Source organism: Neopelma chrysocephalum, unplaced genomic scaffold (genome assembly GCF_003984885.1).
Source record: "Neopelma chrysocephalum unplaced genomic scaffold, ASM398488v2 Primary Assembly neopelma1_22, whole genome shotgun sequence".
Classification (NCBI taxonomy): domain Eukaryota; kingdom Metazoa; phylum Chordata; class Aves; order Passeriformes; family Pipridae; genus Neopelma; species Neopelma chrysocephalum.
In genome coordinates this window covers 22958409-22971638 of record NW_020897689.1, presented here as the reverse complement: position 1 = coordinate 22971638, position 13230 = coordinate 22958409, and the positions used below count along the sequence as shown (strand labels likewise).

The 13230-nt window shown below is 41.2% G+C and overlaps 1 protein-coding gene across 1 annotated transcript in view; it reads left to right on the top strand.

The window, feature by feature from the left end:
* The first annotated feature begins 12979 nt into the window (after window positions 1-12979).
* Window positions 12980-13230, top strand: part of TAF4B (TATA-box binding protein associated factor 4b) — a 72022-nt gene continuing 71771 nt past the window's right edge. The window contains exon 1 of the mRNA XM_027674927.1: window positions 12980-13211. Within this exon, the coding sequence (XP_027530728.1) occupies window positions 13077-13211 (135 nt within the window). The 5' untranslated portion in view covers window positions 12980-13076. The remainder of the gene's footprint in view (window positions 13212-13230) is intronic.

Here is a 13230-nt window from a genome sequence, read left to right as displayed (position 1 = left end):
GACTTGGCTGCTGGTGCCAGGATGGTGATTAACAGCACCATAAACTGACTCTCGAGGAGGGTCCAGCCACAGTAGAATATATCACACACTGTTTTGCAACTTTAGCAGATAAGTAGTTTGACACTTGTAGGTTCCTGCTTAAAAGTGTCAGAGAATACTCAGTATTGACAACAAACTGGTAGTTCTTAACTATTATATGTAAAAAAAAAAAAAAGAAATTAGGTTACGGGTTTTTTTGCATTTCTTAAAAAAATTAATATCACCATTTTTCACAAAAAGAAAAATCATCATTATAAGCTCTTTTATTTTAAGGAGCATCAGCAAACATAACTGTTCTACACATGTAAAGATCTGTGAAGAACTTTATTGTATAATTTGAAAATAATAAAGGAGAGAGACCAAACAATGTTACTGTATAAAAGAGTTGGGATAAAAATACAAAGTTAAAAAGAAGACAGCAATAACATCCCTTACAGAAGAGAGCAATGTGAAAGGTCAAATTGAATGTAAAATTCACAGATGCAGTTTCTTGTTTTCAAATACTAAAGACTATCAGAACACCTGTGAGCAGGCTGATTGATTGCAACCAGCTGAGGGGTTCCTTCAAATCTGTTCACAACTGTGCCCGAGATCATGTTAAACAATGATATGATTCAGCCTTAATTTCTGTAGTTTGCGTGGTTTTAACAGGGAGTAGTTTCTTTACAATGAAGCTTGTTTTACCTCAGTTACGTGTGCATTACTTGAATGGAGTTGTGCAGTTAGAATACTGACCACAAACTAACTTCTGAAGATTGGGAATAAGCTCTATGATGCGTTGGAAATGAAGAGCTTTTTCAGTCTTCTGTGTTGCTGGTATTGAGTCAGTAAATTTCATGATTTTCTGGGATGCCAAAACTGGTCAGTTTTCCCAGAGTGCTGTATGCAAAGCCAATGGCTATAGACCTTTTGGTATATCTGCCTTGACTGTGGGCTTTGATAGCAGTGGGAGCTCTGAACTGCACCAGCCGGATCCATCTGGTACCTACCAGTCTTGGAAAATATGTGTCAATTTAATATATATCGTATTGTCTGTACATATCTAAGTGTTGTATGTTGTATGTAAGTACTGCATATATGGACTGCATCCAGAGTTAATTTTATGCATTAAAAGTCAGTGCATGTCTAGGACATTGATGTTGAATTCTGAACTCTACATCAACAGGATTAGGAGGAAGGTTCCAGGAAAGTCACTGAATTATACTTTGTTTTGGAAATGAACTTGTAATAAACTATAGCCAAAATACAGAAATAGATGTATAAGTTTAAAAAAGGCTTAATATTTGCTGCAAGAAATGGTAGCCTATTCATACAGAAAAAAAATTATCTGAAATGTGTCTTGTGTTTCTTTGTGATTCTTTTGTTCACTTGTTGCTTTTAATAGAAATTTTCTGTAAAAATACTTAAAACTCGCAAACTATCTGTGTTTGAAAGAACACAAACTGCAACTAGGGCATTATTGGAGTTTTTGTACCAGAGAATTTTAACTCATACAGACTGATCACAGGTTTTTGTAATTGACTCAAGTAAATTGGAACAAGTATGGTGAACCCTTGTGTGCCTCATTTTAGAAGCTCTCTCTATCAGCATTACAACTGTGCCACTGGAAGCAGTAGCAAGAAAGTAATCTGGATGATTATATTTAGCCTTCCATTCTAATTGAAGGGAAACTGTTGAATATGTTGGTTGTTCACGGAGGCAATGACCAAGAGGAGTATTTATAATCCTGCAGACAGGTAGAGGCAGGGTCAAGGAAATCCTCTGGCTAAAGGAACAGTCACAACTGACAGCAGCTGGTGTTGTCCATGCTTTGTACTTGGTCCATCAAATATTTACCACTAGAATTTACTGGAGTAATTTTATTGCTGAGTTTGTGCTCAGTAAATTCTGGAAGCTCTCACAATACATGAGCTGATCACTTAATTAGTGACCAAAACTGCTGAAGACCATTTTTTGTCCTCAAGACTCTCCTTGCCTCCAGAATGTACCAGCTGTGCCCTAGCTGCCTGCTCGTGATGTGTGCCAGAGACCATTGCAGCAATAGCAATGACTGTGCTCCAGTGTCTGGACACATACACTGATGACCTTTTGGTTCTGGCATAGGTGTAGTTAAGGCAGCTGGAAGCTGCTGCAGTGGATCGAGCTCTCCAGTGCAGACAGGAGCAGTGTCCACCTTCACTGCTCAGAAGGCTTTCCATTAATTCTCTTGGATAAGTATCTTCCAGACTTAGTAGAAGAGGAGGGGGGAAGATAGAACGTCAGCATGTTTTGTAATTGCTTCCATACTTTGATTATGAGTAAACTGGAACAATTTTTCTGTAGAATTGATTAAAACTCCCCCAGACCTATAAGTGTATGTGCCCTAGTGAAGGCAAAACATTGGCTTTGAGGCAAAGAACTGAAGGGCATAAGAATCCTTTAAAGTATTACGCTAGCTTTATTTATGTTCTGTGCATTTTATGAATTTCTCTCTGTCCACTAATGAAATAAAATATCCAAAGAGAAAGTTGAATAGTGATTATCATTTCTGTATTCACCAATCTTTGTTTCCAAGTGGGTAGTTTTATTATATAAGTACTTCTCATTACTGTGGTGCTACTGTAAATGCTAGTTTTATTAATTTGATATTTTTGCCATTTTTCTTACACCTCTTAATCCTATTGATGGCTTTAGTGTAGCTGCTAGAACTGATAAGTAAATAAACACTTTGTGTTGTCTCTATTTAAGAATCTTTGTGGGGAAAGGTGCCTTTTAGATAATTTGTCAGGTAATAACCATTCTTGCTGTTAGCATTATCTCCCTCCCAATTTCCTTTTGCTCTGAGATTTGGGTTCTTAACTTGGAGGTTATGGACAAAAGGTAATGAGAAGTCCTAATTCCTTCTTTCCTCCTTTCTTAATTGTTGTGTGTTTGTTTGTGTGTTTTTATTTTTCCCAAGGTGAGCATAGAGTAGCAGAGTCACTGATGCAAGTGGTAGTGTTTAACTTTGCAGTATTCTACTGTGCTATACCGTGATGTGCCCATCACACCGTCTTGGTTTCCTGTCCTGCTGGGTCCTGTCTGTACTTGTCTCTTACTCCCTAGTTTTTGCCTCAAGAGTGTAGTTAATTGGACTATGTTTCATGTTCTCTGCTTGATTTCCAAAAGACAGAAAGTAGGGAAGCCCTTCTCCCAGTCTGCTTTTCCCATCCTCTGAATTTCTTTCATCTCTAATGAACTTGGACCAAAGTACAGACCACTGTTCTTCAGAGCTACCATAATATTTCAAAGGTGGGAAAGAGTTCTGGAGCATGCAGGTGGACATTGAGTAGATTGAGCAATGAGCATGTAAAAAGCTGAAGATTTACGGAATCTGACAACTGGTTTACTAAAAAAAAAAAAAGAGAGTATTGTAAACATGAAAAGAAAAAGAACTTTCTGAATATACTTTTTTTCCACTGTAAACAGTGTAGGACACCTTTCTTGCCATTCTTATTTTAATTTAGAGAAAATGCTGATGGGACCTTGTCTGCAGGATTGGCAGAGGTGTGTTGGCAGTTGGACCACCAGGGATACTGTTAGTTGACAAAGTCATGGCACATGGTCATAATCAGCTCTTCAATAAACCCAGATGAAGCTTCTGCCCATCTTCTGCATCTCTTTTAAATGAACAAATGCTACTGATTTTTGTTAGTATTATTACATTAGAATAAGTTTTTTTATTATTACACTTCATAGAGGGAAAGATAATCCTTGAACCACTCCAAATATTTATTCTCTATATATTCAAGAAAAGACAATGCAGCACTAGAAGCCAGTCTTGCATCCCAGAGCATGTGGATGCTCTTCAGTTCACCAGGAAGTTGATAGCAATTTTGATGCCAATGAAATTGAAAAAAGTTTTGAATTCCATTTGAGAGGAACCCTGTGCGTGCCTTTTTTTTCTTCTTTGACCTAAAGAAATAGATGCCAAACTTTGGCATTCTTCCAAACAGTACTTCTTGACTTCCCCCCCCCCCCAAAATAAACACCAAACTGAGCCATGGCATTTTTAAAATGATGAAGATAGATCTATGTGGGTTAGTGAAATAGGCTGTATCATGCTTTACCTGGAATGCGTCTACCATGGACAGAAATCGAGTTTCTTCAACTGTTGCTCAGTTGTGTTAAAGGGTATTGAAATTTCTGTTCTTCCCCTAGTTCTACATCAGAAGAGGGTTTGGCACACACAATGTTGTTAAAATAGTTTACTTAAAGAAAAAGACGTGTGGCATGAAGAAATTGAGAACTGCTGTTCTCATATATATTTATGTTCCTGGATACTCCAAGATGAAATACTGAAACGTTACCAGAGTCTAACTTAGGACCTGCAAGGAGAAATTGTTGACCTGGCAGACAGGCAAGTTGTGCAATGCATATTGCAGGTGATAGTGAGAGAGTCCCAGCACAAAATGTACACAGCCCTTTATAAGATCAATTACGGCCAGTGAGTTCATGTGTGTTGTGGTGAGATTTGTGACTTCCTTTCTGTCCTCCACAGGCCAATGGAATTGGTGGAAAGGCTAAAACCAGTAAGAGTTTTTGGAAAATAATTACCCAGAAGGTGCTACAGTAGCTCAAAGGACACCAACAAATTAGCAATCAGCTTTGCTAAGAAGTCATCCAGTACAAATTAAATGCTTCAAGAAAAGCTTAGGCTTCTTTCCCTCATTAAAATGGGGAATGCTTGGTAAATATACTTGTTTTAATGATTTCATTTTATGCTACACTGTGAAATCTGGTGGAAAGAACCACTGAACTTGCTATAATAAGGAGAAATCAGCCATCATAGATATGTATTAATGACTTTATAGAAAACAATTATATAACTGGTATAAAAAAATCTTCTCACAAAAATTATTCCAGGTGACACCTGTGCATTCAACTTGATGAATGAAATCTCCCCTAACATCTGGTGGTACAATGTTAGGTGACTTTTGTAGTGTCTCTGTAGATTGATAGTGCTGGGAGCTATAGTGATTGCTACTGATTTATAATAGTGTAAGACACTGTTGGGAACACTTCATGCAGGAAGCAGTGTAGGAAGGTGTATGGAAACATGCTACTTGTGTGGGTTGTATAAGACATTATCATTGTCTTTGAAAATTATGAAAATGATAGCAATGTTTTATCCTATAGTGATCCTTATCACGGTGTTCTGAGATGCTGTGTTTCCTTCATAGCTTAATAGCTTCTGTTTCTATCACAAGTGGAAAACACAGGCTTGAGAGTATATCCAGAAATTTACATTAATATATTATTAGAATGCAGTATTTTCTTTTTTTTTTTTTTTTTGAGCAGTAACTTGAATACTTACTACATCTGCAAAGTGTTGCCAGCAGGTTAAAGGGAGGCAATCTTTCCTCTCTGCTCAGCACTGGTGAGGCCACACCTGGAGTGCTGTGTCCCGTTGTGAGCTCCCAAGTACATGAGAGACATGGATGTACTGGAGAGAGCCCAACGAAAGGCCCCAAGGATGATGAAAAGACCAAAGCATCTCACCTATGAGGAGAGGCTGAGAGAGTTGGGACTGCTCAGCCTGGAGAAGAAAAGGCTCAGGGAGATATAGTCAATGTCTATAAATACCTGAAGGGAGGGTGCAAAGAAGACAGAGCCAGTGGTGCTCTGTGACAAGACCTGAGGTAATGGGCTCAAACTGAAATATGTTTGAACACCAGGAATTTGAATAACAAATTTTAATGAGTGTGTGCTTTGAAATTCAGTGTGCATTTCTTCTCTCCTAATACAACACTACAGTAAGTGACTGGGACCTGGATGTTTAGGAAGATAGCACAGGAAAAAATGAGGGAGGGAACAATTTGTAGATGTATTTTCTGAAATATTTAAAGAAGTAAAGCAATTCATTTCCTTTGCATAAATGTTTTTGACATTAGACTAAATTTTCAGTTTCAACATTTGTTCAAAGTTTAAAATACCCCTCTGCCCCTTCAAATATGAGAACAATGCAGGGGAGGGAATAGGAAGGAAAAAAATCTCCATCCTTTTATTAGTTACCAAAAGAAGAAAAATATAAATCTAGGTATTCTTTGTGGACACTTTATTTGTGATTAATAACCTAGTTTGCTTGAAATATCCATGAAACGAAAAAAAAGGGAAACAAGATTGCAGTTCCAGGTTCAAAAATCATATATTTCCATGCTTTTATCCTTTGTGTGTGCTAAGGGTAAATCAAATTATGAATTCCCAGTGGAAGACCAGCAGTTAAGCTAAAAATCCTACACCTGCTTAATCCAAGATGATATGCTAGCATAGGGAGGTGGAAATTAAACACACCACTTCAGCAATAGTTTCCTACAACATGATACTGTGACGATAAAGGAAAACAAGGACTCAACATTGTCATTTGAAGGAGAATACATCATTTGCCCTGATGAAACTTTTTGCTATGTCCTTTTTCCAGTCAGTAGTGGGTTATTTGGTTTAGTTTTGGTTTATTTGTTTGGGGTTTTTTTCCCTAGAGAAAAAAATTAACTCTGCTGTAGGCTTATTTTCCCAACAAAGCTGGTACACTTACCAGAGTGTTAATTCTTAATAGTTCTGGGTTTTTTCTGAAACAAAAATTTCTAATAGCTGACATAACTACCTATGTGTTATACCATCTGAGCTTATTTTATACTAGGGTACCGCATCAAAGAACAGGAAGACATTCTTATATGCCTCAACAGTATTCCAGTCTCTGTTTGAGGAGGTAGGTGAATACCAACACTAATTTGAATGTCTGAAGTTGGATTTCAGATTTTACTGGTGTAGTTTGTTTTACAGCTTTAGCTCAGACTTATCGTGGCCATTGTTAAGTGCTGGGAAGGGGATGCAGCCCAGAATATACTGAGTTGGAAGGGACTCACAAGGATCATCGAGTCCAATCCTTAGCCCTGCGCAGGACCATTCCCAAGAGTCACACCCATTTCGCCTCTTTGGTAACTCCACTGTTGGTTGCTGGTGGTCTCTTAATTGACCTTTGCCTGATTTTATAAATCTGATTTTGACTGTTTGCATTGCTTTGAAATGCTTTATAAATATTTAGCTGCACAGGTTTTGCTGTGGAACGTAACTAAATAGATTAGAGCACCACAGTTGGAAATCAGTGGTATTAATCATTTTATCTTACTCAGTTTTTTAATGCAAAAGATATTGAAATGCAAGTTGCAGAAACAGAGAAGGGAAAAAGAATCTGAAAAAAAAGAGAAAAATACCTGTCACAGAGCATTTATGATAGCATAATGTTTTTGAAGGTCTAAGAGGCAGTGGTTGTCTACAGTACACAGAGTTGCTGACTGAACTTGTTTCTTTCTAAACTTAGTTTTGTAGTTTTCCTGAAAACTGATAGAGCTACAGTTGTGCTATACCCAATATGCTATACATCCAATATGCACATATTCATCTTTCCTTTTCTTGCACGTGTATTAGCCACAAAAAAAATTACGTGTTTTCCAGAAGCTGATGATTTCCCTGGGTTAGCGCTGGTACAGGATGTGTAAAATCTGTTTTTTACTGTAATTTTTGCAAATAGGATAATTACTGCTCAGTGGTATTATGAATCCAGTAAAGTTCTTATTTGTGTTCTGTTTCATTTACTAAGTGTTGCAATGTTGTACATTATTCATGAACAATATCAATAAATAAAAACAGCAATGTCACTTTACATAATGCTGTATTATTATAGGCCACTGCACCTTCAGCGATAAAACTGCTTTCTTTTAGTGAGTTTTACTGAATAGCAAGTGGTATCCAGTATGAATTCTTAATACAGTTTTGTAGTTCTTAAAATGTTAAATTATAGATTTTTTTTTTTTTACTGTGTTCCAGTGAGAATATATTTGTGCCCAATGGCTAACCTTTAACACTGTGAATATTTTTTGCAGAGGCATTTTAACTATACCTGTTTCCTGTTACTGTATATTTTCAGCTACCCATCTCTATTGCTTGTGCGCATTTGTCCCTTCTTCCTCTGTTCACTTACTTTTCTGATCTATCTTTCTCACTTGAAGCCTAGCTTCTGAGGTGCATGTGCTTTCCAGACCTTCCCACCTCATCAGGTAACTTCCAGCTGCACATGAGCCAGCAGTGTGCCCAGGTGGCCAAAGCGGCCAGTGGCGTTCTGGCATGTATCTGAAATAGTGTGGCCAGCAGGACCAGGGCAGGGATCATCCCAGGTGAGGCTGCACCTCGAGTGCTGTGTCCAGTTTTGGGCCCTTCGCTACAAGAAAGACATTAAGGTGCTGGAGCTTGTCCAGAGAAGGGCAACAGAGCTAGTGAAAGGTCTGGAGCACAGGTCTTATGGGGAACAGCTGAGGGAGTTAGGGGTGTTTAGCCTGGAGAAAAGGAGGCTCAGAGGAGACCTTATCACTCTACAACTACCTGAAAGGAGGTTGTAGCCAGGTGGGGGTCCATTGGTCTATTTTCCCAAGTAACAAGGGAGGACAAGAGGAAATGGCCTCAATTTGCAAGAGGGGAGGTTTAGATTGGGTATTAGGGAAAACTTCTGCACTGAAAGGGCCATTGAGCATTGGGACAGGCTCCCCAGCAAAGGGGTTGAGGCACATCCTTGGAGGTATTTAAAAGCTGTTTATATGTGGCACTTAGGGACATGGTTTAGTGATGGACTTGGCAGTGCAGGGTTAATGGTTGGGCTTGATGATCTTGGAGGTCTTTTACAAACTAAATGATTCTATTATTCTGTGAAGTAGCTTGGGGTTTCCCAAACCAGCAGGCACTGCAGCTGCACAGCCAGACAGGGTTTCCTCTTCTGGGACTTCACATACCTCCCGGTAAGGCTCCATGTTCATTTGGCTCTCTTGCTATTAGTAGCTCAGTATAGCTTAAAACAGTATAAAAGTATATATATTTTGTTGTACCTTCCTATTGTACTTTTAAATGTTTTATAAGGTTTTAAAGCTGCAGGGTATTGTACCTCACAGAACAGAGTTTGACATATAAATCAGTGTAATGTTCGGTTTGGCATTTGTGACCTGAACGTCCCAAAAAAGAGGCACCTCCATAAAAGATCATGAGTCAAGACAGAAAAAACAGGGCAGACTGTAATGCTGACTATAAACAAAAAAAAGTAAATCTACTTAAATTGCAACTATAATACAGGTGTGGTTACTGCTGATGTGATTTCACTTGGTTGTTTTCATCAGTAAATAAATTCCCATTTGTAACTGTATTCCCATTACTTAGTCTTTTGGTCATATACGCTATTTCTGCATATCCAGCTAACTCATTCTCACTTTTTTTTTTAATTAAATTTTCTATTCTCTGATTTTTACAGCTCTTATCTATAGTATCTCATTTCTTTCTGCATCTTCAGCATCTTTTCCTGAACAGCTAGCATTCTTTGTTACTTAACTTGTTTCATGTCAAGTTTTTAATTTTTTCCCATTTAAATTAACTATTTTAACTAATGAGATTAAATCTTCACACCTATTTCTGCCCTTCATGTTGCTGTTACATGGTTAAGTTAATTCCATAGTGCTGCCAAGTTTCTGGCACTTAGGAAAAGCTTAAGGCAAATATTGCAAGTTTCTCATTCCAGCTAATTTGCTTGCTACATTTAATTGATGATTTATCAATTTAAGAGAAAATAAAACTTTTGTAAAAAGGATCACTGACAGATTAAAACCCCTGAAGCTTGTTAGATTGATTTTTATAGGGTTATAGTAGACTGAAACCAGTGTTGAATGTGAAACTGGCTTAAGATCTAAGGACTTGAAAAAGGTCTGTCTTGAAAAGAGATAAGGCCTGCTGTCTGAACAGAAATTTTGGAGAGTGGGTAGCTGGTTTGTATTTTAAATATGCTATTTGAAAGCCTCCAGAAAGCTTAGAACAGCGGAAACAGATTCTGTGTGCACTGTCTAAGTCTCAACTGTTGGAAATGGGTTATGCAGACCAAACTACGGGCAGTGTATATGTATAACCTAAAAACTCCTGGGAAGGAAATCTGAACTGTTGGTTGCAGTAACGCTTTCCTATGCCTGGAAGGTGAAGAAGGTACTTCTACATGAGTGTCAGATGAGCTCATTCATGGGTTATTTGAAGTGGTAAAAAAGGTCAGTTGGCCAAGGCTGGATGTTCATGGAGTGAACAGCTGGGTGTATCTTCAGCTTGAAAAGCAGTTACCATGTTTGGCAGTATCCCCTGCGGTAAAAAAGGTGTAGACAAGAACGATGTCTTAATTCAGAGTTTTTCAATGCATGGGATGTTTTGGTGGTCACAGTCACCCAAGACAACAAAGATTTTAGAAAAGAAACAAAACTCTAGGTAATGACAAAAGTAAGTTTCCTTACATCTGCTGTAACCTCTTCAGTTATGAAAAATAGCTTTGAAATTCCAAATTCTTTGGTCCTTCTTATTCTGAATCACTTTCTGCATTTCTCTAACTTTGTTAATGAAGACTGCATACTGGGCTTCAATGATAACACACTTTTCCAGTGTGGAAAAAGAACCCTTCCTTTTATTTGCTGTGCAGTTTCATAGAATAATGGGTACCTCTGCTTTTTTTGGACACTTATGGCACTTTAACTTTTTTATTTTTTTTAAAGATACATGTATTTCTAAATCTGGGCTTTGTTCACTGGGCTATGGGTTTTTTTTTCTTCTTTGTTATAATTGTGCTATGCCTTTTCCTGTGTTGTATTTCAGATTGCTTCCTTTGCTCTTTCCTTCATGTTTTTTTTCTCTCACTATACTGGTTTTTCTACTTCCTCTTTTTACACTCTTCTGTGCCTTGCAGCTTTAGTTCATACACTTCTGTCATCTTCAGCTGTTTCTTTTTGTCTCTTCCAGATATGCTTTTACTCCCAAACATTTGCATGGGGGTGTCAGAGACTCCCTCAGAAGCTGAATGGCCCTAAGAAGATAAAAACTGGGTCTTAAACTCTGCTCTTCCTGACGTGCAAGAACAGCAGATATCATGCCTTCCCTTGCACCCTCCTCCTTCTGCCATCAGTCACTGTTGGTCTCCACTGGAATTGAAGTTTCCCCATCTCCTGTTCTCTGAGCATCATTTGGCATGTGGGAGGTAATTCGCTGTACCCTGGTTGTTACATTGTGTGTGTAAAACAGCTTCATATACGTAAGAAATGATGTAATTTGGTCAGACTTGGCAGAGCTCTGAAGGGTACAGAGGCTGCCTCCCTCCTGTCTTTATCACCTCCTCTTCCACCATCTTCCTAGCTTGCTCTGATACTTGGAAACTATAACCATTGCTGTTGTCACCTCTGAGATTTTGGGCTGATTTGTTCTGGAATAGGATAGACATGGTGAGAGTTGAGATAAGGCGAGAGTTGTGGTGATGAGGGAGAAGGGTTGCTGTGTGAGAGAGCAAATACTGTGTTTCAGAGACAGAGTCTGTTTGTCCCTGGCACCATTAAGGCCCTTAGCCACCTAGTCCATGCAACTGATCCCCGTGCCTGTTGTTACCTGTACTAATGGAGTTTGGGATGGTACAGCTACCTGTGTTGTGACCACCCTGGAAATTAAGCTGTGGCCCTGTGCTTACAGTTCTCATCTCATGCAATTTCTGTTCTGTAGTTGTTTCTATTGCTGCCGATAGCAATTTAAAGCAGTAACACTGTAAAATCAAGAAAGGTCAAAAAGAGGCTCCTGCAATCTGAAAAACCTGTAAGCAGCAGTGCATGGAAATATCTATTGGAGCATAAAAAGAGCTGTATAATTTTTTGCATTCTGTTCACATTTTACATAATTTTCAGTGTATCAAGTATTAGAATTTGTCTATCTTTTTACCTGAAAAACACAGTTGCAAGGCAAGTTTAATAGATGAGTAATTATTTTTTATCTCCTAATATTTTGTTGGACTTTGTGCTTTTTGTACCACGCTAATGAACCATACAACAGGCCTTGGATTTTGTAATTGCTTATGGAGTGTTCAATTTGGGCAGATATAAGCCATACCCCTTCAGTGTTATGGGTAAAGTCAAGCACGTGCATAAACAAACTTCAAAATCTATTGAAATTTAGCCCAGACGTAGCTATGATACTCTGAAGGTCATGCAGACATTCCCATCACACGAGCAAAAACTTTCAGTTACACTCTGAAATTCGTTTTTACAGCTGTGCTGTATGCATCCTGTCACGATTAGCCTTGCTTTACAAGGGGAGAGAGTTGCACGTCCCCCCTCAACCTTTCTTCAAGCCGAGCCCCGGGCGTGAAGGTCAAGTGGGACAACTCTGTCCCCTTCACCCTTCCAGGTCCGCGCCGCTTTCGCCTTCTCGGCCTGTCAGCAAGTTCGTATCGTGCCATGGGGAACTCCTACACTTGCCGGAGTCCCTTTTGTTTCGAATGGAAACCCCAAGGCCACCTGCAGCCCAGGTACAGCCGGGGGTGGTCTGGCGCAGGTAGGCGGGCCGAAGCATGGCACGGCGGGAAGAGCAGCGCCCATCCCCGTTCGCTTCCAGCTCCGCGGCTCTGCCGCGCTCACCCCGCGTTACCCACTCTGCGTTACCCACCCGGGCTCCGGGCGCGCCCTCTCGGCCCCCCAGCCCCGCCCCCGCGGGGTGTCTCCGCTGCCGCCAACTTTCACCCGGCGGGGCGCGGGGCTCCGCATGGCCCCGCACACACTGCGGGCGGGCGGCCTCAGAGGGGCCGATGCCAGTCTCGGCTCGGCTAGGTTGGGCTGGGCTGGGCTGGGCTGGGCTGGGCTGGGCTGGGCTAGGCTAGGCTAGGCTAGGCTGGGGCAGGCGCCGCCGCAGTAGGGCGCGCTGGCGGCGTGGGACCGCCCTCCGCCCGTCCTCCCCATCCTCCCCTCCCTCCTATCCCTCCCATCCCTCCCTCCCTCCCGCCGCCGGCAGGGGAGGCCGGGCCGGCCGGGCCCACGTGCGCGGTGCCCGGGAGCCGCAGGAGCGGCGCTGCCATGTGTTTCCCTGGGCGCGCCGGCGGCCGGGACAGCGCCTGAGCGCCCCCCGCCCGCAATGCTGCGGGGCGCCGCGGGGCTCTGCGCGACGCGGCCGCCCCCTGGCCCCTCGCCTTCTCCTCCTCCATGAGCACCTCGGCGGCGGCGGCCCCCGTCAGGCTGATGCCCGGCGGACACCCGGAGCAGGCGGCCGCCTGCGCCCCCGCTGCGGGCTCGGCGGCCGAGCGGGACAGCCCCGCCGCCAAGGTGCCCGGCGCACCCGCGCCCGCCGCCGCCCCGC